Genomic DNA, 27505 nt, shown 5'->3' on the forward strand with positions numbered 1-27505 from the left:
CTCCACTCTCTTGAGGGACCTCTTCTGGTCCCTCAGTGTGGTGTAGTGGTTCAGAGCGGTGGACTCGTAATCTGGTGAACCGGGTTTTCTTCCCTGCTCCTCCACATGCAGCTGCTGGGTGACCTTGGGCTAGTCACACTTCTCTGAAGTCTCTCAGCCCCACTCACCTCACAGAGTGTTTGTTGTGGGGGAGGAAGGGAAAGGAGAATGTTAGCTGCTTTGAGACTCCTTAGGGTAGTGATAAAGCCGGATATCAAATCCAAACTCCTCCTCTTCTTCTTCTGGAGAAGAAAAGGCTAAAGAGTAAATCCTACACAAATCCAGAGTGGAGTCCCTGAGACAGTCGGATGGCGCCTTGTATGCCTCCTTCCGGCAACTCCTGCAGCCAGGCTGGGGCCAAACATCTTGCTCTACTTCCTTTGGACCACATCAGAGAGGCTGAGAAGGGGGCCTTGTTGCTTGGACAGCCCAGGACCTCCATACACACTGCCCAAGCTTTGTGCCCCGGGGAGGTCACTGTGGTGCTGCTAATGCAGTGGTTTGACTTCACCCCCGGAGGCGCACTCCGTTGTCTCGAGACAGACAGCTGCCAACAACAACTTCTCCTGATGTTCAGACTGTACATGTCGTTGCATGTGGTAGACAAAACAGTCCCATGCATGCACTTGGGGGGAGGTATCTGTTTGGGAAAATCCTAAGAAATTCAGAAGTACAAAGGGTGGGGGGGACCATTTTGGACAAAGACCTTAAAGGTGTGGGTGGGAGAACTCCTAATAGCCCCATGAAGGACTTAAGCATGTTTAGTAGGGACAGAATACTGACTGATTGTATGGTGGGAAAGGATATGGGCGGCTAACTGCAACCTTGAACAGGATTTTGAGTCATTTGGCAAAGAAAACAGGGAGGGGGGAAGGAATGGAATCTCCTGAAAAAGGATATGGCTGTAAATTGGTCTCAGTGAAGAGGAGCACTCTGCACTGCAACATTTTGCTGCAGGTCCCCACTTGTTCTCTCTATGACAGATGGGCAGAGGCGGCTTTCCTCAATCACCAGCTTGCTCTAGTGAGAAATTTCAGTGGGGACCCGGCCGGCTGTGACTGTCTCTTTCTCCCCTCTTCCTAGATATAAAAGCATTACGGTTCTCCTCTAACCCCCCCCCCCCTTTATATTATCATAGGGCTGAGTTTTACAAACACATTGTGCTTTCTGGGGGTTCCACCATGTACCCAGGACTGCCTTCCCGCCTGGAGCGTGAGATCAAACAGCTGTACCTGGAACGGGTGCTGAAGGGGGATGTGGAAAAGTTATCGGTGAGTTGGGGGGTTGTTTGGGGGGTGCTGTAATGGGGCGTGGAGCTGCTGCCCCCTAGTGGCCTCTCCGAGAGGAGGAGGGATCTAGTCAAACTGGGGAGAGACACAACAGTGAGTGGAGGTGGCAGGTTCCTTGCTCTTTGCTTTCTTTTAACCCCCCTTTTTTTTCTCTCTCTCTTTCAGAAATTCAAGATTCGCATTGAGGACCCTCCCCGCCGGAAGCACATGGTCTTCTTGGGAGGGGCAGTGCTCGCAGACATCATGAAAGACAAGGATACCTTTTGGCTGCAACGGTCTGAATATCTCGAGAAGGGGGTCCGCATCTTGGAGAAGTTGGGGGTGACTGTGCGATAGGACCACCCCTCTTTCCATTTCCCTTGCCCTGATGCATTCCAGCCCAATTTCTTATTCTGTTGAGCCACCACTGTGCAGGATGTGGGTGGGTCAGTGAAATATCTTTTTTTAAAACAAATATCCCGTTTGGGGGAAATAGGAGCAGCATTCCAAGCATCTAGTTATTGTCTTCCTTGCTTTCCCAAGTTCATTGTCCTCATGGAGCTTACAGGAGCAAGCCCCACCACACAGGAAAGAGCTTCTCCCCACCCACACTGGGGTGGGGGACACACATGTTTAGGGGCCAAAGGTCAGTATTCTCCACCTCTTGCAAGTTTCACACTCCACATTATCTCCTGTGCAGCACATGCTGCAAATGTTTGCTCAGGGAAATCCATCCATTCCCATCCTCACTTCTTTCGCTTTAATGGAAAGGAAGCAAGTGTCCAGACCTCATGGCTGTGAGATCATATGCTTAATCATGGGATCAGGGAGAGTTTGGCAGGGTGGGGGCGGCAGCACTTGACTGCTGGCCTAAGTCTTCGCTTTCCCTCTGCTCCCTGCAAACATCTCACATCTCATTCCTTTCCCATGCTGTGGTCTTCCCTCAAGTGTAGCTGAACTGCACAGCTTTGGCTTCATTACCAAGCCAGAGAATAATTATAAGGAGAAATCTATTTTTCTTGTGTATTCTGAGTTTTCTAAAGACTACTCTTTCAAGTGGCTACGATTTTAGGATTGTGTAAGGGCGGTGACACCCCCCCTCTCTCTCTCTCACACACACACCAGTTGTAGGCTTCAGTGATGGAACATGCACACCACAATTGTTTCTGACTTGTTTCCAGGTTCAGCAACACTCCTTTCATTGGTGAGGGTAGATCAAGCGAGGGCAGGGGGGCAGAGACAGCAATAGATCAATATTCAATATGGTGCTATGAGGGTGCTGGGTAAGGGTCTCCCATTGCTGGCCTGCAAAGCAGCTTTGCTGTTTGAGCTAGCATCCTCTAATACAGGCATGGCCAAACTTGGCCCGCCTGCTGTTTTGGGACTACAACTCCCATCATCCCTATCTAACAGGACCAGTGGTCAGGGATGATGGGAATTGTAGTCTCAAAACAGCTGGAGGGCCAAGTTTGGCCATGCCTGCTCTAATACATTGGTGCGCTGGATCCTTCTTTCTTCTCTGGGGTCCCAACATCACACCACCCATTTTCCTTTGCCCATATGAGTTGAAATCAAAACTGCTGGCAAAGACCCCGCACTTTGCAGGCGCCAATCAGCTGGTTGCCGGAGTCTGCAAGGTGCTGTGTGTGCTTGGCTCACTGCCAGCATCAATCAGATGACTGTTGCTGCTGACAGCAAGTTCAGCTCGCAAAGGGACAATTGAGAGCTCCCCTTAAGAAATTCACTTGTTTTGTTTTTTTTTAAATTCCATGGGCTTTGGGGCGGGGAAGGAGCTCCTGTTCAGTTTATGGCCTTCGTGCTCCTATGGAGGGCATAGTTGCGCCACCAAATTTGGGGAAGGAGGGAGGGGAGTGAAATAAAGGAAGCTGCCAATTTTATCCCAAAGTATTATTCCCCATCACTGCCATATCCTGCCCTTCTCTTTCTCCTCAGGCAGTCCCAAATATTTGTTTCCTAAAAGTGGGGTAGGAGGCGATGAAGAGACAACCTGGTTCACTTGGGGTTGGGACCCCCTGTTGTAGTTATAGGACAACTAAAACTTGCTTGCCAGCTTATAAATGCCCAGGCAGTTGGGCATTATCTGCCTCTTCCCTGCCCCCAACCAGAAAGGTCTCCTCTCTCTCTCTATGCCAGGAGGAGACAGAGTGTTCCCCCACTTTGCACACTCATAGAATCATAGAATAGTAGAGTTGGAAGGGACCCCTGGGGTCATCTAGTCCAACCCCTTGCAATGCAGGAATCTCAGCTAAAGCATCCCTGACAGATGGCCACCTAACCTCTGCTTAAAAACCTCCGAGGAAGGAAAGTCCACCACCTCCCGAGGGTGTCCGTTCCACTGTCAAAACAGCTCTTATTGTCAGAAATTTCCTCCTGATCTTGAGTCGGAATCTTCTTCCTTGTAACTTGAAGCCATTGGTTCGGGTTCTACACTCCAGAGCAGAAGACAAGATTGTTTTTGGTGTGAGGATGAATGGATGGGTCCACTCCATACTGGCCTCCCCCCCCCCCCCCGCAATTTTGTTCTTTGTATCAACTTCAGGAGAAGGTGCAAGAAGTCACCCTCCTAATTCTTTTGGTATTTTGTTTTGGTATTATTATTTTTTGGGGGGAGGGAGGAATAAGCTTGATTTTTTAAAAAAACGGATCTGCTTTTCAAAACTGTCCATGTCTCTGGTTTTCTGTTTAGCAACAAGAACAATCAGCTAAATACCTGGTGGTGGCAACTGGGGGCATGAGATAGTGTTGGGGCACCAGGGAGTGAAGGACCACTGATGCTTATCTCAGCACTGGGGAGGGAGCAAAGTAGCAAGAGGGGCTGGGGGCAAAAGCGGGCAGAACAACAACAAAAACACACACACATCCTGCCACAGTTTCATGTTTTTTAATAAATTTAAGAACAGCCCCGATCAAACCCTGTTCTGTCCCTCCCCTCCCCCCCACCCCTCCCCAAAGTGGCAACAGCAAAAAACCAGAACTAGGGCTAGGAGTCATAATCCTCCTCGTCTTCCTGGGCTGGCGCAAGCGGCGCAGGTGGGGGCACAACTGGCACCGTCCCCATTGGTGCAGCGACAGGCAGAGGTATTGCGGGAACCGGCGGGGAAGTGAAATGTAGATACGGTGTTGGAGCACTGCAGGGGGAGAAAAAGGGGGTCGGATTAGTGTGCAGCCCAAGGCACTTTTTCTATAGATTGGGGGTGATGAAGATGTTTTCCAGGCCTGGGGTGTGTGGGTGTGTGCCTGTGGCCCTCCAGGCGCTGCTGGACTACAACTCCCAGCACTCACAACCATTTGCCATGCTTGTTAGGACTGATGGGAGTCGGGAGCCCAGGAATATCTGGAAGGCTGCAAGTCGTCCCTGTCCCCTCTAGGCTCAGAAACAGATCAGGGTTTCTTTGGTGAGGAGAACAAATAACAGCAGCCTAGACTTTAAGCCAAGGCTGGTGCCAGGATTGAAAGGGGCCATAGCAAAGTGGCATCCGGTCCCTGCCCCCAAAACACACAGATGTCAACAGTTTTGAGGCAGCCGACAACAGCACTTGAATCCCAGCTTGACGGCTAAAAGGGCAGAGCTCCCAACCACAGTTCCTGACACACTGCTGGCCAAATGCAATAAGCAGGAGCACACTGAAAATATTACGTGGAGAGATGTGTGGCAGGTCGCACAGGAGGAGGGGCGATGTGGGACACTTCCTCCTCCCCGTTGCTCTCGCTGTCTTCAGAGTCGTCCTGCACAGGCCGGAGAAAAAAAGGGTCACCATGGAACGATGCTATGCTCTTGATGCCAGCCTATCATTTACTCGGAGCAACCAAGCTAGTTGGATCCTGCAGCCACATCTTTTGCCCTTCTAGGCAGGCAGCTGAAATTTGTTTCCTGGGCTGCTTCCAGCCCAGCAGACCCGATTCACACTGCTGTGCAAGGACAGTGCACTAAACACAACAGGAGCGGGGAACCTGAGACTTGTGGGCCAAGCGTGGCCCCCCCCTAAGCCTCTCCATCCAGCCCTCAGGACCCTCCCCCCCCCCGGCCACACCCGGATGCCTCTTGTTTGCTTGGAAGGAGGGGAGAGGGGTTTGTATGTGCGCAGGCAAACTAGCCTACTGTACAAAGGGAAGATTCACCTCCATTGCTGGATGTGGCCCCGGGGAGGCTGCCTAGAAAGGAACGCGGCCCTTAGGCTGAAAAAAGGCTCCCCACTCCTGGGATACAACCAACATCACTGCCTCAGCCCACTGCTTGGAGGCTGGACAGTTGTGGAATATTGAGGAATAAACTGTGTATGTCCGATGAAGTTGGGCTGGAATCGGGGCATGGCATTGTGGGGCACTTGCCAAGGCCTCACTGCCCACCCATTGAGCTATGCTCAGCTCGCTCCTTGCGGTTGTGGCCTGCTCAGCTGCCCATCCCAATTGTGAGTGAGCAGGGAGGCCTCAGCACAACAGCCCCTGCCTTGCTGCCGCCTCCTGGGCAGTGCGGCCTGGCAGGCCCAGAGGGGAAGCATACGGGCCGTGAGCACAGTGGCAAGCGGGGGGAGGCCACAACTTCACCCCCCTGTGAAGAATCACCGCTGAGATGAGGCAAGGGTGGCTCCAAAAAAGTTAACCATCTATAGATAGCAGAAAAGGAAGGGGCCGAACCAAGAGGGTGGTTTTTCCAAGCAAAACCACCAGGGGGAAGGAAGATGAACAGCAGCCGCTTTGGGTTTCTGTTCACACAAACAGAAACCGAAAGTGGGTCAAGAGACTACATGGGCATCCACCAAGGGGGATGACGATACAGTTGATCCCCCTCCCTGGATGACCTGCTTCGTCCTCTCTGTGGTTTACTCCACCCGGAAAAAATCCTGCGGGCACCCATACGGCCTGCATTTTTCTGTGGTTCTTCAGGATTTCATTTAAAGAAGGGAGGGAGGCGGGATGAGAAAAGAAAGAGAAAGGAGGAGGAAAAACAGGGTCAGATGGTTAATTAACTTTTAAAAAAGTGTTTCTGGACTGCAATTAGAAGAGGGTTTCAGTTTCTGAAGACACTCAAAACCACGCCAGCCCACCTCTTGCTCCGAGTCTGTGCCCGACTGCTTCGGATCCCGTCCTTTGCCTGGGCCGCCGTTCTTTCGCCCAGTGCCAGGTTTCCGGCCCCTGAACCAGAGAGGAAAAGAAAGTGGAGACAGGTGTGTGGAAGAGGCCTCCAGGTTAGGCTATGCAATGCGTTGTTCATGGGACTGCCCCTGAAGACCATTTGGAAACCGGGGCTCAATTGCTGGCTTTGACCTTTACCGCCTTGCAAAGCTCTCTCTATCTCTATCTCTAAAGGCTGCCTTCCACTATATAAACCTCCTGAACCCTGAGATCATGTCCCCCATTGCCCTTCTCTGCATCCCACCTTTGAAGGAGTTCCAGAGAGTGGCGAGAAGAGAAAGCGGCCTTTTCTGTGGTAGCTCCGCACCTCTAGCAAGCTCTCCCCAAGGAGGTCTGCCTGGCACCAACCTTGCCAGGCCAAGACATTTTTGTTTTCCTGGTCATTTGGGCAGCACCAATGATGGGATGTGTTGTTGTTTTTTGCTTTGACTACTGTCAGGGGTTCAGGAGCAGAGGCGAGGGCAAGGGAGGAAACAGAGAGCGAGGGGGAGGAGGCAGAGGAAAAGATGAGTGATGACGACGACCCGAGATCTCCGAGTCTTTCCAGTGAATCAGAAGATTCACAGAAAGGAGCACCAGTGGCCAGAACAAGGGGGGAACCTAGGGGGACACCCCAGGAAGAAGGGTCCAGAGGGGGCTCAGAGGGGAGCAGTTGGAAATCGGGACCAGCGTCACCAACAGAGAGCAGGGGAGAAGAAGGGCGCCAGGTATCAAGCGCTGGCAGCTCGCAACAGGAGGGAGGGCACGAGTCAGGAGTAGCCACACCTCCATCAGGGAGCGAAGAAACGGTCAGGAGGAAAGTGGAAGGTTGGGCGCGCGCGCCAAGTTCAAATACACAGGAAGGTGGCGCAGTAAGCAGCCCGGAAAGGGAGCCAGGTCCTAAAGCCCGGCGCAAGGAGACAGGAGGGTCCGGGGGGTCCGCGTCAGAAGAATCCCGGAAGGAAGAGACCACGGGGGGCAGAGGGACCCAGAGAAGAACGGTCAGGCGGAAAAGGTGGAGTAAGACTAGGTTAGTAAGCTGGTGCACAGGGGGCGGAGACTCAGACGGAGCTTCGCCGGTCTAACCCATAAGACGTAGAGCTGCACGCAGCAGCTTGAGAATGGAAACTGTAACTCAGTAAAGACTTTTATAAAGTGAACGCTGGCTAGCGTGATCCTCTGTGAGCTAGGATCCGGAAGCAGCTCTGACAACTACATTTTGAATATAATGATGCATTTTTATTCATTACTGCACCTCACTTGTCCTGTAAATTGCTTCAGGGACTTTTGCTGGGGGAGTGATTCATATAATTAAATACACCTAAAGCAAGCCTCCCCAGGAAAAGTCTCCACTTTCACCAGGCAAACACAAACAGCGGCTCAGAAACTGATGCTCTACCCCTTGGCTACGGCCCAACACATGTCATGTGTAGTCACTGAGAGCTGAAATTCCTGGTTCTAGTCTTAGCTCAGCCGGACCGGTCTCTTGACAAGGCTGGGGAAGCTGGAGGTGTGTTTACTTAATCTCCCGCCATCCCTGGTTGGGGGGTTGATGGGAGTTTGAGCTCAACAATATCTGGAGGGCCTCCGATTCCCCATCCTCAGCCTCCCACTCACAATTTAACAAGGACAATACTAGCCAACTTGCAGGATGGTTGCAAAGGTTCCTGAAGCAGAAGCAAGCAAGTATTCATATTATGGGAAAAACCTCCCCATCTCCCCCCTATAGCAAAGATCAGATATGGGGAGAGGGACAGAACTTCCTCCGGTGTCTCCCATCCCACCCATTATGAAGGAGGTTATCTTAGGCCAGATCAGATTATTCATCCATCTAGCCCCGTACTGTCTACTCTGTCTTGCAGAGGCTGTCCAGGGTCTGAGGCTGAGAGGGATCTTAGCCATCTCCTGCCAAATGGCCATTTTTGGGAAAGCGGAGAGATGCAATCGGGGATCGAACCTGGGACCTTATGCTACGGGGGCTTCCCCTCCCTTCCTACCTCCTGGAAACTTTCTCCCCCTCCATGAGGTTATCCTCCGCGTCTCCTTGCATATCTGGCACAGAGGCAACAAGGTCCTTCAGGAAGTCAAACTGTTGCTCCAGCTCTATGCATTGTTTCCTGCAAAACCAGATGACAGGCTTAGATGGGAAATCCAGACACAGCTGATGCAGTGACAAAACTTCTGTTTAAAATCAGGGGGACGGGGAGACAAGTTTCTAGCCCTCATGGTTTCAAATAAAGGTTACTAGATTTGTGAAGGCAGGCAGCTAGCTGCCTTCAACTTAGTGAGACTGTTGATGTTTCTCCAATGGGCCAGGGACCACCAGTGGTTCTTAAGTCTACTTTCAAGGGTGCTTCAGGGCCACAGCTCACACAGTGCTTCCTCACTCTTCCATTGTGGCCCCTGACTTTTGGGAGGAGCAATGGCAGCAAACCTGTATGCTTGGTAAAGGTGGGTGGGAAAGAGAAAGAGGCAGGGGAGGGAAGGAAGGTCTCACTCCTCTGAAAGGAAGAAGCCAGAGGAGGTACTGAAGGAAATCAGAAAGAAAGAGAGTTAATTTTTTTAAAGTAAATGAAACAAAAAGGAATATGATAACAGTCTAAAGCTGCTGCAGAAGGAAGAAGTGAGCGTAAAAGGAGTGGACAGAAGGAATGAGAGAAACTGGGAAGTTTGGAGGGGGGAATTAGATACATGTATGAAAGAAAAAGACAAAATAACAGGAGGTACCGTATTTTTCGCCCCATAGGATGCACTTTTCCCCCTCCAAAAATGAAGGGGAAATGTGGGTGCGTCCTATGGGGCGAATACAGGCTTTTGCTGAAGCCTGGAGAGCGAGAGGCCAAGCCGCGCCGGCCTCTGGAGGGTTGCGCAGAGCTGCCTGCATTAGGAAGCCTCAGCGCGCCCGGGCTTCGCACAGCTGTCCGCAAGCCTGGGTAGACCAGTGCGGCTCCCTAGGCTTGCGGATAGCAGGCTCTTCTGGGGGCTGGGGTCGGGGGAAGCTCGGGCTTCCCCCGCGCCAGCCCCATGCCTGGGGGGGAAATATTTTTTTTCTTTATTCCCCCCCCAAAAAAAACACTAGGTGCGTCCTATGGGGCGAAAAATACGGTAAGTAAGTAAAAAATACTATTGAGAGGCATGGTTGGGGGAAATAAACAGTTTAAAATAAAAACACTTTCTGCACTTCAAGCCAAAGCACTTGAAGCTCAACAAATTCTGCCTGATACGGGGAGGCTGAACTGCAATACTTCCACAACCAATGCCTGTGCTTACTTTGAGGAAAGCTGAACTGGGGAACTCCTTGCCACAAGGAATATACACATTTCCAAAACGGGATTAAAAACCAAGGAGAGACGATGTCAGTAATTGCCAGCTGATTGCACCAACTCTGCCTCCATCCGCCACCCTTTCATGACTGGCTCTGCCCCTGCACCTTGATGTGCAGCTGATACTCACAAGTGCGATGTGGTCATGGTCTTGGCGTTCCTGGACTGCGTCACGTGACAGGCCTTCTTCAGTAGCGATTCTAGAAAGAGCTCCAGCGCCCGAGCTTGGGGAGACCTACAGTTAAGGGATGCTGTGAAGGAAGCCACCCCCCCAACCCCCTGACAATGTGTAGAGAGTGCAAAGCCTCACACAGGAGGCTGCCTGAGGTCAGATTTGTCCATCCAGTCCTAGGGAACTTGTCAGGCCCCCCAAATATAGTGGGACAACAGCTTCATCCTCATCCCTGAGCACGGGCCATCCTGCCTGGGGCTGACTAGCAGCAGGTCCCTGCTGGAAATTCACATATTGCATCCAATATGCCCCTTTGGTTTTAGATAGTACATGAGTAGACGAGTCTAAAATGCCTGGGACGCAAATTTTCACAGCCCTCTAGGGGCAATGGTGGCTCATTTACCAGAAGTAATTTATTCAGTGTTAGCTCTGGAAGTGTATTCACTATTCCAGGGGTCAGCAAACATTTTCAGCAGGGGGCCGGACTATATTTTGAAAAAAAATATATGAACGAATTCCTATGCCCCACAAATAACCCAGAGATGCATTTTAAATAAAAGGACACATTCTACCCATGTAAAAACACACTGATTCCCGGGCCAGATTTAGAAGGTGATTGGGCCGGATCAGGCCCCAGGGCCTTAGTTTGCCTACCCGTGCACTATTCTGACCAAACTATGCCTCCTAGAGCAAAATATATGTAGGAGGCTTAGTTTGGTCGGAATCGAATTCCTACAGGTTCCTCAAGCCATCTCCTTGGGGCAAGACACATTCCCCCACTTGGCCTCCTTGCACTTCTCCCCAAGGCTTGGCGGGTGGGCGGATCCAGGCAATGTGACGAAAAGGATACAGATAATCACAGGAACAGCCGCCGCCACCTTGCCAATCTCCTCGTCAGTCTGCATTATCTTCTTGATTCGAGCCTTTTTAAAAACAAAAAATGGAGAATGGAAGAGGGTATTAAAACAGAACCCTGGCTTCTCAGATTTCAGCTGGACTTAGCCAAACAGCCTGTAAGATCTAGAAATTTTGTTTCCTGAGTTTGAAAAAATTCAACTTAGCTGGTCACAAAGCTGAATCACATCCCTGGTAGTCACCACATTTTACATGCCTGTGGAATCACAGAATACAACCCCCACCTCCAACCACTCGATAATAACCAGGGTCTTGAACTGGCGCCTTGGAAACTAGCTGGAAGACCAAATTTGACACACTGTACTTCACCCCTATTAACAAGGGAATGCGGCTGTGTGCATGCCATCCATTTAAAGCACATGACACCCCCCCCAAAGTATCTGTAATTTATTAAGGGTTCCGGGAACTGTAGCTGAGTTTAGAGTAATCTATAGTTCCCAGGATTCCTTGGAGGAAGCCATGTGTTTCAAATGTGATGTGTGTGCATGGCCACAGTGGTGGTGCCTCACTTCCCAACAGGGGTAAACGACAGAGGGCATCAGTGCCACCGGTTTGCCAGCTAGCTCCCAAGTCTAGTTCAAGGTGCTGGTTATAATCATTGCAGAGGCGACGTCTGAACTGGAGGCTTTCTGCTTAGGTGGAACAACCACTCATTGGGTGGCCCTAGAAGCAAACACTAGGAAACACTTTAGAAATTGAAGAGGTAATCCTGGAACTCAACCTCAGCCCAGGGGATCATCTATTTTGGAAGCCCAATGGTCCAACTCTGTAGCCCACAGAGTAAAACAACAACTCAACAACAAAACCTCTAAGGGCTCCTCTAAGCGCATGCAGAGTGCATACCCCCCCCCCAGATAACTATTAAGTGACTTGGACTGGGTGACCAAGGCTCAGCATCTCTCCTAAGCACTAAACCAGGGAAGGGGAACCTATTGCCCTCTAGACTGATGGGAGCTGGGGCGGCCATGGATTTCCCCAGCCCTGCACTAAAGCCTTCCCCTGAACTCTGCCTTGGCACCTGGGGTGCAGCAGGGAGCTGCCAGTGAACAACCAACTTGGGTAAAAAGACACACTGCTCTCGGGAAGCTAGCTTTTCAGCATCGCACCCAGGTTGTCCCATGGGTTGGCAGGAAGGACTGTGTTGCTGGGCTTGCTGAAGGACAGCCCTCAGGCACCCTTGTCTGCCAGAGTCAAGAAAGGCTAGGATCCACTGCTGGGCAAGAGAGTGGGGCACCTGGGGCATTGCGATGCTTGAAGTGGAAATGCCCAGCCTAGCTTCAAGGGGGTTGTGTGAAGAGACCCACAGTTCAGCGCCAGAACACAGGATTTGCATGCAAACTCAGTCTTCAGCATCTCCAGATCAGTGTAGACCAGGAGTGAGGAATGCTTTTTAGGCAGAAGGCCAGAATCCCTTGTGGACAAGTTTCTGGAAGGGGGAGGACCAGAGGCAAAAAGCAGATAGAACTCCTGCCTTTGTGGAGCAGGCTGCATTCCAACATGCCAAATTCACACACACAACGCACCCTCCACCCAGGCTAGCAAGAGGCCTTATCTCAGTCAAGGACATTTCTCAGCCGAGCCAAGACAAAACACTCAGGGAAGGAAGGGAGGAAGGCCAGTATGGGGTGTGGCCTGGGGAGCAGATACTGTCAACTGAGAGTCCCAAGGTCCCGGCTGAACATCTTGGAGAGCCCCATCTGCTCCCCAGCATGAGGTTCCCCATCTCTGGTTTATATTGGGCTAGGTGGACTAGTGGTCTGGCTCTGTCTAAGGCAGATTCAGGCAGGTAGCTGTGTTGGTCTGACGCAGTCGAAATAAATTAATAAATTAAAAAATTGTCCAATAGCACTAAGTTTGTTCTGGGTATAAGCTGAAGTGTGCATGTCTAAGGCAGTTTCCTATGTGAATTAGCTGTTTATCCAGAATCATGAGGGCAAGAGTCTTGTTTCTGTTTTAGGGTGCAAGAACACATGCTTTACATGAAGAAGGTCCCAGATCTCCAGGTAAACCCCATAACCTCCAGTTAAAAAGGATCAGGCAGCAATTGATGGGAAAGACGTTGGCCAGCCTGAAATTTCAGACAGAGGAAGAGGATTGATGGGAGCTGGAATTTACCAACACCTGCAATTTACCTGCAAAGTCACGTGCTTCTCAACCCTAAGGAAAGCCCAATCCTATGCATTTGTGCTCTGAAGTAAATCTCATGGGTTTTACAACTCTCATGCTTGTACAAGTCAAAGGATAGCAGGACATGTTCCAGGAGAGGCTCACATGTGTCCCTCCAGATTTTTAAAATTTTAATTTAATTAAAAAAATTAATTGAAATATAAAATCTTACATTCAGCTAGGAAAATTAAACCAAATTGTTTTTCAAATGACAAAGCAGAATAAAGTAAAAATTAAAATTAAAATACATAATCATATTCATGTTCTTATTATGTATTTTGTGTTTTTTATATTGCAATTTTAAGTTGTGAACCACCACCAATAATAATAATAATAAACACTGTCCCAAAAGGCAGTGAAAAGATAAAACAGCCAATGTTGTAATAATGTCCTATACAAATGTATCATGAGTCCATCCATGCTTGGAATACAGCAGTCTCTTGATCACTCAATCACAAAAAGGTTTTTGGGACCAAGGAAAGAAAGAAGGAAGGAAGGAAGGAAGGAAGGAAGGAAGGAAGGAAGGAAGGAAGGCTAAGAGGTTTTATAAAATGATGAAAGGTGAAAAGAGACAAAAATAATCTGTCTTGCTCCAAACACAGGAACCCAGGTTTTCCACCAAAATTGTCCAGCAGCAGCACTTTGGACAGAGAAAAGAAAATGCGCCCCCTCTTCAGAAAGCCCTTCTACAAAAGAGGCACCCACCAAGTAGCCTTACTATAAGACCTCAGGTTGGCCCAGGATCCAACAATCAACATTAGCAAATAGCAGAGGAAATAAACTCAGACCTATTCCATGCCAGGAGAGGGAAACCTGCTTCCCTCCAGGTGTTGCTGGACCACTGACCATGCTGGCAGCGGCCAATGGGGGCTGCAGTCCAACAACAGTTCTGGAACTAGTGGCCATGCAGATGTGGGCAGACTCCCAACTCCCATTAGCCCCAGCCAACATGGTCAATGTTCAGGGATGATGGGAGTTGTAGTCCCAACAACTTCTGGAGGGTCATGGATTCCTCAGGAGCCAAATTGTATCTTGCAAAGGCCACAGAGAGCAGAGGGCACATCTTCAACAGGGGCTACAAAAGCCAATTTCCATTGGCGAGGGGGCTTGTCTATCAGGTCAGGGAACCAGTTCCTGTTCAGTTGTTGTTGCACGACACCTTCCGTCATCCCTGACAAGTGACAAGGGACCACACTGGCTCTGGCCGATGAGAACTGCAATCAAGCAACATCTGGAGGTGCATCAAGCTTATTCGAAGGAGGGTTTTGTTTTGTATTTTACTGAATTGCTAAAGGAGAAAACCTCTCGTATGGGTTTTCTCTTCTGTGCGGAGGGATCAGTTGCCTGTGTGTTCAGGGTTACATTTTATTCCCTGGGGCAGGAAGGCAGTGGGGGTGGGGGAGGCAGGCTTGTGTGTCTATTCCAGGAGTGGGGAACTTTGGGCCTTCCAGATGTTGCAGAATTATGACTCCAAGCAGCCAATGGCCAGGGGTGATGGGAGTTGTAGTTCAGCAACATCTGGAAGGCCAAAGCTTCCCCATACCAGGTCTATTCTAATAAACAGCAAAAATAAGGGGTTCTTAAGACTTCTATAGGCAAGCAGGCACGAGTGTCTTTTAGGGAGGGGTCTGTATTACCTGCTTTCTTTTCTCTCACCCCCCCCCTTTCCACATCTTGCTTGAAGCATATGGGAAGTACGGGGGGGGCAGGTAAAAGGGAAGTAATTCATTTGCCGCCTTGATTAATTTATTTAGGCAGCCACCCTAGCCGTGTCTACTCAGCAGTTTCAATGGAGTCCCCCCTCCCCAGCTTCAGCGGGCTTAAGATCGCAGCCTCAAACTCTCTGGGGATTCTGCAGCGGCCGGGGTGGGGTGGGGAGGAGGGTGGCAGTCCGAGAAGCAGCCCCGGCACTTTTTGCTCCCTTCCTCCGGGGCAAGAGGGGCTCCGCTGCTGCGGGCCGGGCTTTGGTGCAAGCTCTACCCCGGGGTAAGGCAGGCGAGGGGAGGGCAGCCGCGGGGGATCTCACCGGAGGAAAGCGCGCATTGTACTTCTTCTTCTTGCTCGGCATCTCCTCTCCTCTTCCTCCTTCTCCTCCTTCTCCTGCTGCCGGGCCTGCAGCGAGCGAAGAGCCGGATCAGGATCACCTCGGAAGGAGCCGCCTCGCCCGACCCGGCCAAGCAGCCTCCGCCGCCTCCTCCTCCTCCTCCTCGCCGCCCGCCGCGCGGGTCCTAACGCCGCCTGGATCGAGGCGGAAAGGCATGAATGGGCGCTCCTTCCCCCGAGAGCGCGAGGCCCATTCATAAAAACAAACCATCAGTAGACACACATCCTGCGGTGCCCGCGGAACAGAAGGAGCAAAAGGGCAGCAAAGGCTGGCTTGCCTGCCACGTCAAGGAACTAGCGCACAAAGCGGGAGCCCCCAGCCCACCCGCAAAGCGGAGATGGGGGAACCCGGGGCTCCGCACAGGTCGTTTGCCTGCAAACTCCCATCAACCCCGCCGGCCAGCAGGGCCAATGGTCAGGGGTGGTGGGAGTAGCGGGGCGGGGTAACCACTTCTGGAAGGCCTCCACCCCCTAGACTCGAGTTCCAAGTTAGGTAAGCAGGAGACTCCCTCCGCCCCCCCCCAAGTAGAAGCTGGAAGGGGGACGGAGAGGGAGCTTCTGAGCCACATGCAGGCACGACTCGTTTCATAGGAGCATGGGGACCCCGAGGGTCATCTAGGCCACCCCCTGCAATGCAGGAATCTTTTTGCCCAGCGTGGGGCTCCAACCCACGACCCTGGTCTTAAGAGTCTCATGCTATCCCGCTTCGAAGTAGTTTGCCATTTAAGGGGCTTAATCATGCTTACTTGAGAAGGGAGTCCCACTGTGTCCAACGAGGATGACTGTCAAGTAAATGTTCATAAAATAGCTGCCCAAAGATGAAAGAAAAAAGAAAGAAAGAAAGGGCAACAACTATGATGTAACAATCAAATGATAGGAGCAAATTAAAAAATTCATTTGAGTACTGTACAAGACAGCTGCCATTAACAGATAGATAAATTGATATAAGGCTGCAATCCTTCTGCACAGGCTTACCCGTAAATAAGTTCTTTACTTGTTAAAGCACAATCTTTCTGTATTCCCAGAAAGAAGTCCCACTGGGTTCAATGGGCCTTGTTCCCAGGTAAGTGGGCATGAGATCAGCCTTATGTTATAAAGGCTTGCCTGAAAAGTATATTTATTTTAAAATTTTGAATTAATTTCTGCTCTGCTTTTCAATCCAAAAGGAAAACCAAAGGCAGCTTCTTTTGATATGTGAAAAGTACAATGATAAAAAGTATTGTCCAAAAGCACGAGGCACCTTGCAGAAAATAAGCAGCTTTTGGTTGGTTCCTGCCTGGATGGGGAACCCTTGTACGCCACCTTAGGTTCCACGATGGAGAAATGACAGAATATATATGTAGAAGAAAACAAATAATGTGGGGCAGCTTCCATCGCCTTCAATACACAGGATTGCTCTGTTGTTTCCATTCCAACAACAGTGTCATTAGCTGGGTTGAAACACTTCTGACAAACTTATAAGGTATGTCACAGTGTCAGTGCAGTGAGAGAGACAGCTTGCCTACAACGCCCTGGTATCTTCAGGAATTGATCTGAGATCTGATGTAAAGACTTTCTGACCTACGGGTTACCAAGTTTCCTGAGTGGCAGTGTTGGGGAAATCTAGACTGTTGGGATACTGAGCTTAAAACCAGTTTCAGATGTACTGTGTACTGAATTCATTCTGCACCCAAAGTAGCAAAAACCATTTTTCCTGCATGATTTGTGTACTGTACATAAACAATTTAAAGGTGTGATCCTAAGCTTGCCATTTCTGATCCAGCAAACCACCCCCTCGGCCCCCCAAAAAACCAGGCCTCTGTGACCAATCAAAGCTTTCCAGCTTGCTTCCTTATATACAAGCTTTTTACTTAAAAAAAAGAAGAAGCCGAGGAATGCCACTTTGGACCTGTATGCTAGCTCTGCTCACTTGTAGCGCAGACTGAGCAAAACAGTAGACTGCTTATTCATTTGTCAGATGAGACTTGCCAGTTAGTTTTGATGCTAAATTTCCCCCTTTTCCTGCAAAATAAAAGTAGCAGCTGTATTTCAGAAAGAACAGAGAAATGCAGGATTTTAGCCCAGTTGTGACAGGGGAACAGCACGCCCTTCCCAAGGTCAGGAGTTGGCAACATCTAGCACCTGCCAGTGCCTGAGGGGAGGGGACAATGCTGTTCCTGCTTCCATTGCCATCCATTCACTTCCAAAGTGGGGGCAGTGAGGGGCAGCAAAGCAATAGGAGCGAGCAGAAGGAAAAGCAATTGCAATGGTTTGATCACTATCTGCCATCTTTCTCTGGGCCACAAAGGGAACTGGACCCCGATGCAAGAGGCTGAGAGCAAGTGGGCAATTTCAAGGCGGAGGAGGGCACGGAGGAGCCCCAAACCTAAACCAAGAACTCAATCAACCAACCATTCATACAAAAGAAGGGCGGGGGGAGTAGTAGCAGGAATGAAACATGACTTTTTAAAGCACTGCGCCACAAATTCAAATACAGCCCGTAGTTATTATCCCTATATTGATAGTGAGGTGGCAGTGGCTTTGGCTGAGCTGCCAGCTACAATGGCTATGTTCTGCCTCCACCATGTAGAAAGTATGCCACTGATTTTGAATACCATTTGCTGGGAGTCAGAAGTGGGGAGAGTTGCTGTTGCATTCAGATCCTGCTTGGAGGCTTCCCAGAGGTATCTAGATTGCCACAGTGAGAACAGGATGATGGGCTAGACGGGCCACTTTTATATTCTTATGAGGGGGATTCCAAGGTAGCCCTGTGGTTGTCCTTTTTAAACATTTGGGCATGTGTGTGAGAGAGCGGCTCTAAGTGACAGCCATGTGGCCCTGTTTGCCCCGTTACCCTAGGCTTTTAGAGCCTGTGGCTTGCATCTGCCCTGGAATGTTGTCATCTTTATATTGCAGTAGTGTGTGTGGCTGAGAAGCTCAGAATGCAGTGCAGCCCAATGCTTCCATCCTTAAATTATTTTATTTAAGGAATTTACACCCCACCCTCCAATAACATTCCCAGTTCTTCCCAGTGGCTGAAAGTGAGGCTTACAACAGCCCTGCAATGATATTATCCTCGCATCGCGGGTACTTGTGTGGGTGGGTGATGTTTCAGGAGAGCACTGCCAGGCAGTCCAGTGCTCTGATCCCCGCACTGCAGATGGGCGGGCTGGGGAGCCGTGGTAATACCATGAAGGGCTGCGATGCCAACGGAGCTCTTAACATCACATCTGACGTCAAACTAAACTGGTTTTCCGCTTTATTCCCCAGTGTAAACTACGAAGGGATTTCAACGTAGCTGCGCCTAGAGCGATAGGGACCCACCTCTCAACAAAACTCAAAACACTTAGGCGCAATCCGGAAGAAAGCGGAGGGGGGGGAAGCAGCCCTTCTGCGTCACTTCCGGTATAAAATGGAATCCTTCGCGCACGATACACACACACCCCGCCCTCTTAACAGCCTGAGCACATTTTAGAGGGGGGCTGTTGCTCCATAGAGAAGCCAACTGCTAGACCGGCACCACTCCGGACGCCCATAGGAAACAATGCCCAACATGGCGGGTTGCCATTTGTGAGAGGAGATGTGTTTTAAACCCACCCCCGTGCCCTCAGATATTTTAGGTTTGGGACGAAGAGATAATAATCCTCAAATACTGGGAAGCGCAAAAAAAGAAGCCCCTTTTTTTCGGAAGATAGCAAAAAAACTTTGGTTCCCTTACCTCACTTCCCTTACCTCAGTTCCCCGGCACTTCCTGTCCCCCTTCCAATGCATGCTCCGCATAACTTCCGGGCTGTGCCGCGCGCCCGGCCGCCTACGCCAGGCCGTTGGTAAGGCAACGCCACTCCAGGCGGGGCTGCTGCGAAAGGGGCTCCGGCGGCGGCGGCGGCGGCGGCTTCTCTGGAGGGGTCAGGAGAGACCCGCTCTCTCGCGCTCCTCTGTCTCGCCGGGGAGGGTCAGAGAATGGAGGGGGCTCCCGTTTGCCTGTTTATTCCAACGCCTGCCGCTCACTGCAGTCATTGCCAGTAACGGTTTACTTTACGGTGCTCGGAATGCTTCGCCTCCATTAAGCTTCTTGTTGCGCTGAGCACCCCTGCAAGGTAGGCCAGTGTTATCAGCCCTAAGCGAGGGGGAAACTTCCTGGATGGGTCTTGCTTAATTTTTATTTTTGGCATACTCCTCACCCTTTCTCATAAGCTCCTTTGGGCGACTCCTTAACACACCAGCTGACACTGGCAATTTCTTTAGTCACTGCAGTGTTGTTGTTTTTAACAGCCACGCTCCTTCTGCAACCAGCTTATTGCTATTCCTTCCTTAGACTAAAATTTAATGCTGCCTAAAACGGCCCCTAAGTGAGGAGCTGCGTAGGTCTGCATGTGGTTAGTTTTTGTAGGTTCCCCTCCACAATTAAAAATGTCTTTGGAGCACCCTTTGCGTTGCTGCAGTTAGTGTTGCCTTGGTAAATATGTCTTAAAGGCAGGGGTGGGAAACCTTTATCAGCAGCCAAAGGGATCACTTCCTTTCTGGGCCACATGGCAATGATGAGCAAAGCCAGAGGCAAATGTGGGCTGAAATGCAGATTTTACCTTTGCACAGTAGTAGGCTAGTCGCACACCCCTCCGTATCTTCCATCCAGACAAGCAGTTCAAAAGCACATCCCATCTTGCAGAGGCAGATTTAGGGGAGCAGGTTTGCCTGCACTGGCACCAGGCTGTGAGGGCACTGTGAGGGATGCCACAACAATTAAGTAGAATGAAGTTGAGTGGCGCGGATATGCACCAAATTTTGGCACCTCACAGGGCGCTACTAAAATTCGAAAGCCCGAAATCCAGGCAGAAACGTTTGTAGTGAGAAGCAGGTTGAGTGAAGGGTCTGGATTGGGGAATAGATCAGAGGGCCAGATAGCCAAGTCTGGAAGGCTGCATTTGGCTGCTGGGCCTCAGCTACCCTCCCCATGCATTAAACTATACTGATGCTTTTACATTGATAATGTTAAGTCATTACTAACTTAAACTTTACTGAATTCAGTGACTAAGCCTGGATCCAACCCTTGGTGTGTAGGGCTTGAAAGGGTTGTTTTTGTGTGTGTGTGTGTACACAAAATGTTTAACTATTTGTATTCCATTTTTACTACTTGGAACGTATTGTGGTTGGAATGGAGGAAGCTGCCTTATACTGAGACCCTTGGTGCATCTCGCTCAGTATTATTTAAATTGACTGGCAGAGGCTCTTCAGTGTTTCAGACATGCGCCTCTCCCTTCTTCTAGTACATGTTGCTCTTCTGTTATCCTTGCAACAAGGTTTTGAGGCTGATCAAGCAGAGAGCTAGTAACTTTATGTAGAAGGCTGCCTGCTGAGCTGGGGTTTGCAGCCAGGTCTCACATCCAAGGCTAGTGTTCTGCACCATACTGCCCAGTATGTGTGATGGTGGTGAACTTCAGTTGCTACTGCTCACTCTGGAATTCCTGTTTTATAAATTCCAAGCTGGGTTACAGTTACAGATAAACAGTTACTGGACACGTTTGGTAATGACCTCAGGGCAAGTGAGGCTTGGCCTCAATTCTCTAATCTGTAAAATGGGACTGTAGAGAATTTGTCTTGTTGGCTAGTTGTATGAAGGAAGGAAACATTGCAAGCTAGGATATATGACAGCAGGGACCAGGCAGGCTGCCTCTTGTTTATTACATTTTGCTTTGCCCTCTCCTTCTTTGTCAGGTGCCCTGCAGTGCCATGTCCAGCCAGGATGATAAGACAGGGAAGGAAGGTGCTTTTGCAGCAGAGCAGCTGGCTGCTGAGTCCATGGCGGCAGATATGGACCCCTGGGTAGTTTTTGATGCTCGCAAGACTCCCCGGGCCGAATTCGAGGAGTGGCTGCAGACCTACCAACCATCCCGTGTGTCCCGGTTTGGTGACCCCGAGTGCAATGCTGAGCCGGTGGGTTGGATAGCAGTGTATGGGCCCCGTTTCTGTCCTGAAGCTGGCGATGTGATAGGGCTGCAGGAGGACTGGGAGCTGCTGCAAGCCAGCGGGCGCCACATCACCTTCGACATGGTCAAGGAGCTGGCGCTGAACCGGCGAGTGCTGACCGGGAAGTGGCTCATGCACCTGGATAGTGGCTTCAAGGTGGACCATGCCTGGTGTGGCATTGCCCGTGCAGTGCTTGACGGGCGCATTGGCGTGGCCAAGGTCAGCCCCTGCTGCCCCGACTCGGAGCGCAAGCAGGTCATCTGTGTATACACAGACGACTTCACAAATGAGGAGCAGGTGCTGGTGGCCGATGCTGTGATCCGCACCACAGGGGTCAAATGCTTGTTGTCCTACAAGCCTGATGTTTATACCTACTTGGGCATCTACCGAGACAACCGCTGGCACCTTTGCCCCACCATCTATGAAAGTAAGTTTGATTTGGAATGTATCCCTCGGCGTTCGCGCATCACCAACAAAGTGAACAACATGGAAGTGACTTAAAACGTGTTCCTTTGGATGTGTGGCCCTTCCAGGGGAATGGTGTTGTGGCTGGGAGCTACAAGTCCCAGTGCCCCTCCCCTTTCGCTCCCCCTCAGAGAGACCACATTACAGTTGCCAAGCACAGGCCGGCAGGGATGCTGGAGGCAGGATTTCAGCACTGGGTGGCAGCTGCCTGCATTGGTCTTCCTGCAGCCACATTTAAGGACACCTGAATTTATCTTTCAATGGAGTGTGCTGCCTTCCTTGTTTTCAAGAACTTCTTACTAGGAGTGCATCACTGCACTTCTTCCTCAGTTGCCTGTGCGTATGCTTTCATATCCCCTTCCCCAGTGACTTTGGGTATCAAAATAAATGCACGCACTCCCATTTCATGACAGGTCAGTAGAAAGATTGCTGTAGCAGTCAAAAAGAAAAGGGGTGGCAAGTCAAATGATCTCTTATTTGACAAATCCTTGCATGTTTAGGATATGAATACCCAACATGGTGTCTTCCAAATGCTTTGGCCTGCAACTCCCAGCATCCTTGACCATTCACCATGTTGAGTGAGGCTGATGGGAGTTTTAGTCTAAAACACCTGGAGGGTTTGGCTACCTCTGTGCTAAGAGGCGGCATACTTTCTAACAATGCAAAACATTCCCAACTTGTAGAATAATCTAAGCAGACTATGGGGAGTTCTGTGAAACACAAAAGTTTGGATATTCTTGCTTCCAACAGTTTCATCTAATTTTGCCACAGGTTCCCCAGGCCTGCCATAATGCCTGGGAAAAGTAGTTTCTAGGGAAGTTTTTTCATCAGAAACTACTAATGGTTCACCAGGGAGGTGCTGTGTAGTTTTGAAAGAGGGGCTAAACATAGACACTATCCCAACAAAATGTGTTGGGAGAACAAGTTTTACTCATTTAAGGGAATGTCTCTCAACATTTCTTTCCTCTTGAGGCTGTGGAAAATAAATTTGATTCAGCAGCACTTGCCTACCTGTAAAATAGGTTTTTAAAAAATAAAGTGATTTTGTCTTCTTGCTGAATGTTTATTGCCAGGAGGGTGTGTGGGAGGAGAGAACGGAAATGGAAGAGGCAAGCAGGCCAGCTGGCACCAGTCTTTGAATTGCCTCACTTGCAGCTTAAAGCTAGTTCCTACTCAGGAAACTTTGAATTTTTAAAGAGGCTTCTATACTAGGGTTGCCATAGGTCTGGAATTTGCCGGACATGGCCAGAATACGGCAGTCAGAAGCAGTGTCTGGGTGGAAATGGCTGAAATTGTCCTGGAAAACCCGGACATATGGCAACTCATGTCGGAAGTCAATATTTTGGTGAATTCCCCCCAAAAAGCTCAACTTCCATTTTTTAGATTTTGCAAAACAAACAAACAAACACCTCAACTTTTTGTCTGGATTTTAACTTTTTGAAATAGGGCAACCTTATTATGCAGACTAAGTATGCTTATCCTTGAGAGGGGAAGGGCTGTGGTTTAGCAGTAGATTCAGTCCCCAATGACATCTCCAAGTGGAGCTGGCAATGTCCCTCGACTGAAAGCCCAAAGAGCTGCTGCCAGTCAGTGTAAACAGTACTGAAAGAGGAATCATTGTTCTGACACAGTATAAGGCAACTTCCTACGTTTCTGCATTACGGGAACTGAAGGAAGGACCTGAACATTCTTGCACTATGGTGAACCCTGTCCGTGCTCTTTCAAATAACCAGTCGTACCACAAAATGAATTATGTGAAGCAGCTGTCCAGTAGTCAGAATTTGCTTTCTAGCTTGTGCATGCAACTACCATTTCAGGTAGCCTTTCTAACTGAGGGCAGTTTGTTTGGGGATTTTTTTGTGAAGCTTCTCCCCTTCAAGATACAAATGTAAGGTTGTTTCAGGGGCACATGGCTGCCATCAACCCCAGACAGCATGGCCAAAGAAGCCCAGGGAAAGTGGGAACTGGGGGTCCAGCAATATCTAGAGAGCCCTAAGTTGTCCCACGCCTGGGCTTAGGGAAAGAGCATGATGCATGTATAAACCGCACCTTCTACTTCCCTGCTTGGTTCATGCAAATTGTACATGTGGATAGGGATATCTTATTTAATGTTTTGGAAGAAAAGCTAGATACGGTAAGTGTTCATAAGTGTCATGATTCTATGGGAGTGCAGGCAAAAGTAATAAAAGAAAATGGCTTTGGTTCCAGAACCTCTTTCCATTAAACAAAAATATTATGATCAGCTGGGAAATGGGAGGGAGCAGCTTAGGAGCCAAGAAGGCTGGCTGAGCAAGATGCAAAGAGGTTGGGTGCTTAATGTAACACACTTCGCACCAGCAAAGCCAAAATGAAAAATCAGAACATCACAATAAATTATACAACCTGAAAGAAAACAGGCACACCTATACGGTGTGCACACCTATGCTCCAGTGTTCTTTTGGTGTGCAGTTATACAACAGCCCAGGAAGCGAGAAAAAATAAGGAATTACTAAGCTGTTTTTTGTTTTAAAAAGCAGCACAATAGGGTTTATCCATGCTTCTAAATGATAATGCACTACCCCAGCCTGATGCCTACCAGATAGATGTTTTGGATTGTAATTCCCATCGGCACCAGTCAACATAGTCAATGGTCAGGAGTGACGGGACATGACAGCTTCCTGGGGGAAGGTTCCCAATTTGCCCCCTTAAGAACCTAATAGTCCCCATGGCTTCTGGATTTTATGTGACTGGGGTGGGGTGGGGAGAATACCAATACTGGTTTGAGGTGACATTGCCTGCAAATTAAGGCCACAGTTCCCAGATCTTCCTTCCACAAGTCCTTACGGAAACCACACCCCAATTCCACGATAAAAAGAAAACTGCCAGGCTGAGGCTTCAGTTTATTTTTAGGAACCTGCTATAGGAAGAAGAAAGCAAGAATTGCCACATCGGATAACAAAAAAAGAAGAGTGAGACAACTGTGGACCAATAACAGCACTTAAGTGGTTAACTATCTTGGCACACCCACCCACCCTTAAAAAATGCAGCAAATAGTATTTAAAAAACAAGGCGCAATCCCACCCCCACCCTGGACATAACCTTGGCTGCCCCTGCTGGCTTGGCAGCTGCTTTCCCCACCAGACCCTGTTGGCAGCAGGCTGCATCCTAACCTGGGATAACTGGATCTCTCTTCCGTTTTAGACCTTGTGTCTGAGTTCAGCCATCTGAGGCTTTTGGTCTGTCTTCCCACTGAGGAAGGGGAAGATCATCCTGCTTCCTTGTTTTCCCTCTACGTGGCCTGAACTGTCTTGCTTTTCTTTGGAGGGGTGGCATGATTTGGGGGCTGGCAGGCACTGGGTTCACATGGAGGGTCTCAAGCCCTCACCCTAAGAGGAAACTGAGCAGGGCTAGGGCCAAACAAAGCCTGCAACAGAAAGGCACCAAATGTCCCATTGCACCCCCTTATAGTAACGGCATATTTTCTGAGCGGAAAGGCTCAGAGTTGGCTTCAGTATGGAAAAAGAATTCGCCGCCCACATCCTCATGCGATTTCCCATTGTTTTATCCCCCCCACCCCCCGCCACTGGCAGGCAAGGTGCAGGCCTAGAGCAGAATGACTGGGTCTGCATCCCTTTCATCCACGAGGCTGGCTTACCCCTCACAGCCTTGTTGCTCTTTCTGGCTTTAAAAAAACCCCTTATCTTAAGAGGAAGAAGTCCTGTGTGCGTGCCACAGAGACTGACACAAATCCCCAGTTAAGGCCAAGGACACCAAGGTTGAAAAATAGCCTGTGTTTTGCCACCACAAGTCCCATGTCTGTCTACCCACAACAGCCTGCTAGAGTTAAGCTATTCCTTCTACAGCAAAGGACCAAAAAACGATCCCAACTCTTCCCGCCTCTTCAAACATGGGCAGAAGGGACAAACCCTCACGGCCCTGGAGATGCATGTAGGGTTTCGCCAGGAAGGCCTCACCCACCAGAAGAACCTTGGGCAATGCTTTAAGGCACTCCGGAAACAGTAGAGAAGTAGCTTTGCTTTTAAAATATCCTGGTACAGCTACTGTAGCATTTAGAACTGTGTGGCTTTTCATAAAAAGGTTAGAAACAGGTTTGACCTGCTGATTTTTTTTGCTTGCTGGCACAGTTCTTTAAGGCTTCTGAGCTTCCGCTCCCCCTTAATAATGTTTTGTTTGGCATGAGGAGAAGGTGCCGGCTGGCGAGTTTTCAGAAGGCAACCATGGTAAGGAGGAGAGATTCTTCCCCTTCAGTCAAAAAAACACACAGCTCCATAGTTCTGGAAGGAAAACAAGCCTTCAGTAGGGAAGCGAGAACTGGCTCCGCCGTGTTACCAAATGTACAACGCCCACTTCACTGGTGGCGGGGAGGAAAGAGACCTCGCCTCTGCCTAAAAGCAATGGTCCAGGCCTATAAAAACCTCATGTTCCAAGAACCTAGAGGTTGCCCCCACCCAAACACATCCTTGAAGGATAGTCCATCCAGTGGGGGGGGGGACCACCAGAGAGGGGGAGAGTTAAGTTGGCAAAGTCTACGCAAACAAAGAGGGGCCACCCGGGATCTGGAACCCAGGGACAGAAGCTGGTGGTCCTGTGACTCCACCCTTATGAGTTCAGCTGGTTCAGAAGAGAGTTCAAGTCAAGATCTACCATGGAGGAAAAGCTTTCCTCAGCAGGAAGGGCCCCCGGAAGGCCATTGTAGCAGCTGGCACCTGAGCCGCCGCCGCCGCCCCCTCCACTGGGCTCCCCTTGGGCTCTCCGCTGGGACACCAGGCGGCTGATTGACTCTGGATAGGTCAGCAGAGTGCCTTGGTTGTCCTGGAGTGCTTGCTGGGCGGCCCCTTCTGTGAGGAGCTGGCAGAACTCGGCTGTGTTAATACCCTCCAGGCTGGCGTAGGGGGCATCATCCAGGATCCCCCCGAGCTCCATGCCCCCAGCATCCTCTGCGAAGTGGAGGTGCAGGATGGCGTCTGCAATGCTGGCCTCGGCCTCCGACTCGGAGGGCTGGACCCGATGGCTCACGCCCAGGCCCGACAGATCTTCCATGTTCACCGTGCTGAAGCTGGACTGCGCAGCTGCGACCGGAGGAGCCGCCGCCGCCGCTGGAAGTGGGGCATGGCTGGGCCCCGTGAAGTAGGCAGGAGAAGGGTGCACCATGGCCTGGGGTTTGGAGGTGGGCAGTGGGGTTTGCCCTGATGCTCCCATGATTCCTGGGACACCTGCAAGGAAGATCAGAGAGAGGAGATGATGCCAAAGGACACATCAGCACTCTTGCATCAGTGAGAGAAGCGCCAGGGCCCCCTGACCTTCCTGGCAGGGTTTACCGGCCAGAGGATCTCAGAGCTGGTGCAGGATCTGCCCACCAGCCATGGTTTGGAAACTAAGAAGCAACCTCGGCGCCAATGCAAACACCTAGCATGTGTTAAGGCAGAGTTTCCCAAACTTGAGTTTCCAGACTACAATTCTCATCATCCCTGACCACTGGTCTTCCCAGCTAGGGATGATGGGAGTTGTAGTCCAATAACAGATGGAGACCCAAGTTTGGGAAATACTGTGTTAAGGGAAAGGGAGGGAAGAAGTGCATTCCCAAGAGTGGCTCCCAATTTTGCTGGGAGCCAGTGCTGCAACATCCACTCAGATGTGGCATTTTCTTTCTCTCTTTCAAAGACAACAACAACTTGCCAACAAGTTTCTAGTTTTAAATGCTGTGATTGTGGACTTTATAAGTGTATGTTTCCTAGTGAAATCCTAGAAGCAAGCCAATAGGAAGCTGCCTTCTGCTGAGCCAGATTCACTGGGGCCCATCTCACTCAGTACTGTCTACACTCTGACTGGCAGCAGCAGTTCTCCAGGGTTTTAGGCAGGGAGTCTTTCCCAGGCCCACCTGGAGACGCCATTGGAGATTGAACCTGGGACCTTCTGCATGCAAGGCAGGTGCTCTGTGCCCCCTCCCCCAGCAACAGTTCCAATCATCATTCAATGGG

The 27505-nt window shown here is 50.1% G+C and overlaps 4 protein-coding genes across 5 annotated transcripts in view; 2 read left to right on the forward strand and 2 right to left on the reverse strand.

Annotated features, from left to right (window-relative positions):
- The window catches only part of ACTR2 (actin related protein 2), a 20376-nt gene extending 16388 nt beyond the window's left edge, over positions 1-3988 (forward strand). The window contains exons 8-9 of the mRNA XM_081174211.1: positions 1178-1310; positions 1494-3988. Of these exons, the coding sequence (XP_081030337.1) occupies positions 1178-1310; positions 1494-1664 (304 nt within the window). The 3' untranslated portion in view covers positions 1665-3988. The remainder of the gene's footprint in view (positions 1-1177; positions 1311-1493) is intronic.
- DRAP1 (DR1 associated protein 1) lies at positions 2740-15483 on the reverse strand. Its single transcript, XM_081174256.1, is given in 8 exon segments — positions 2740-4456; positions 4966-5054; positions 6374-6461; positions 8438-8557; positions 9894-9987; positions 10786-10858; positions 15043-15110; positions 15113-15483. Coding segments are annotated over 8 exon segments (885 nt in total). The 5' UTR covers positions 15318-15483; the 3' UTR covers positions 2740-4308.
- A 3053-nt stretch (positions 15484-18536) lies between these two features.
- Positions 18537-22578, forward strand: LOC308575508 (UPF0696 protein C11orf68 homolog). 2 transcript variants are annotated; one of them, XM_081174268.1, is made up of 2 exons: positions 18537-19205; positions 20822-22578. In XM_081174268.1, the coding sequence occupies exon 2, from the start codon at positions 20826-20828 to the stop codon at positions 21561-21563; it is 738 nt and encodes a 245-aa protein (XP_081030394.1). In that variant the 5' UTR covers positions 18537-19205; positions 20822-20825; the 3' UTR covers positions 21564-22578. The 2 variants fall into 2 exon arrangements, with proteins under 2 accessions (XP_081030394.1, XP_081030393.1); XM_081174267.1 differs by having other exon boundaries at positions 18538-19195; positions 20811-22578.
- Positions 22579-24389: 1811 nt separating this feature from the next.
- RELA (RELA proto-oncogene, NF-kB subunit) overlaps positions 24390-27505 on the reverse strand; it is a 39020-nt gene continuing 35904 nt past the window's right edge. Inside the window, exon 11 of the mRNA XM_081174108.1 lies at positions 24390-26740. Coding sequence (XP_081030234.1) covers positions 26127-26740 — 614 coding nt within the window. The 3' untranslated portion in view covers positions 24390-26126. The remainder of the gene's footprint in view (positions 26741-27505) is intronic.

This window comes from Podarcis bocagei, assembly GCF_964188305.1.
Source record: "Podarcis bocagei genome assembly, chromosome: 16".
Taxonomy (NCBI): Eukaryota; Metazoa; Chordata; class Lepidosauria; order Squamata; family Lacertidae; genus Podarcis; species Podarcis bocagei.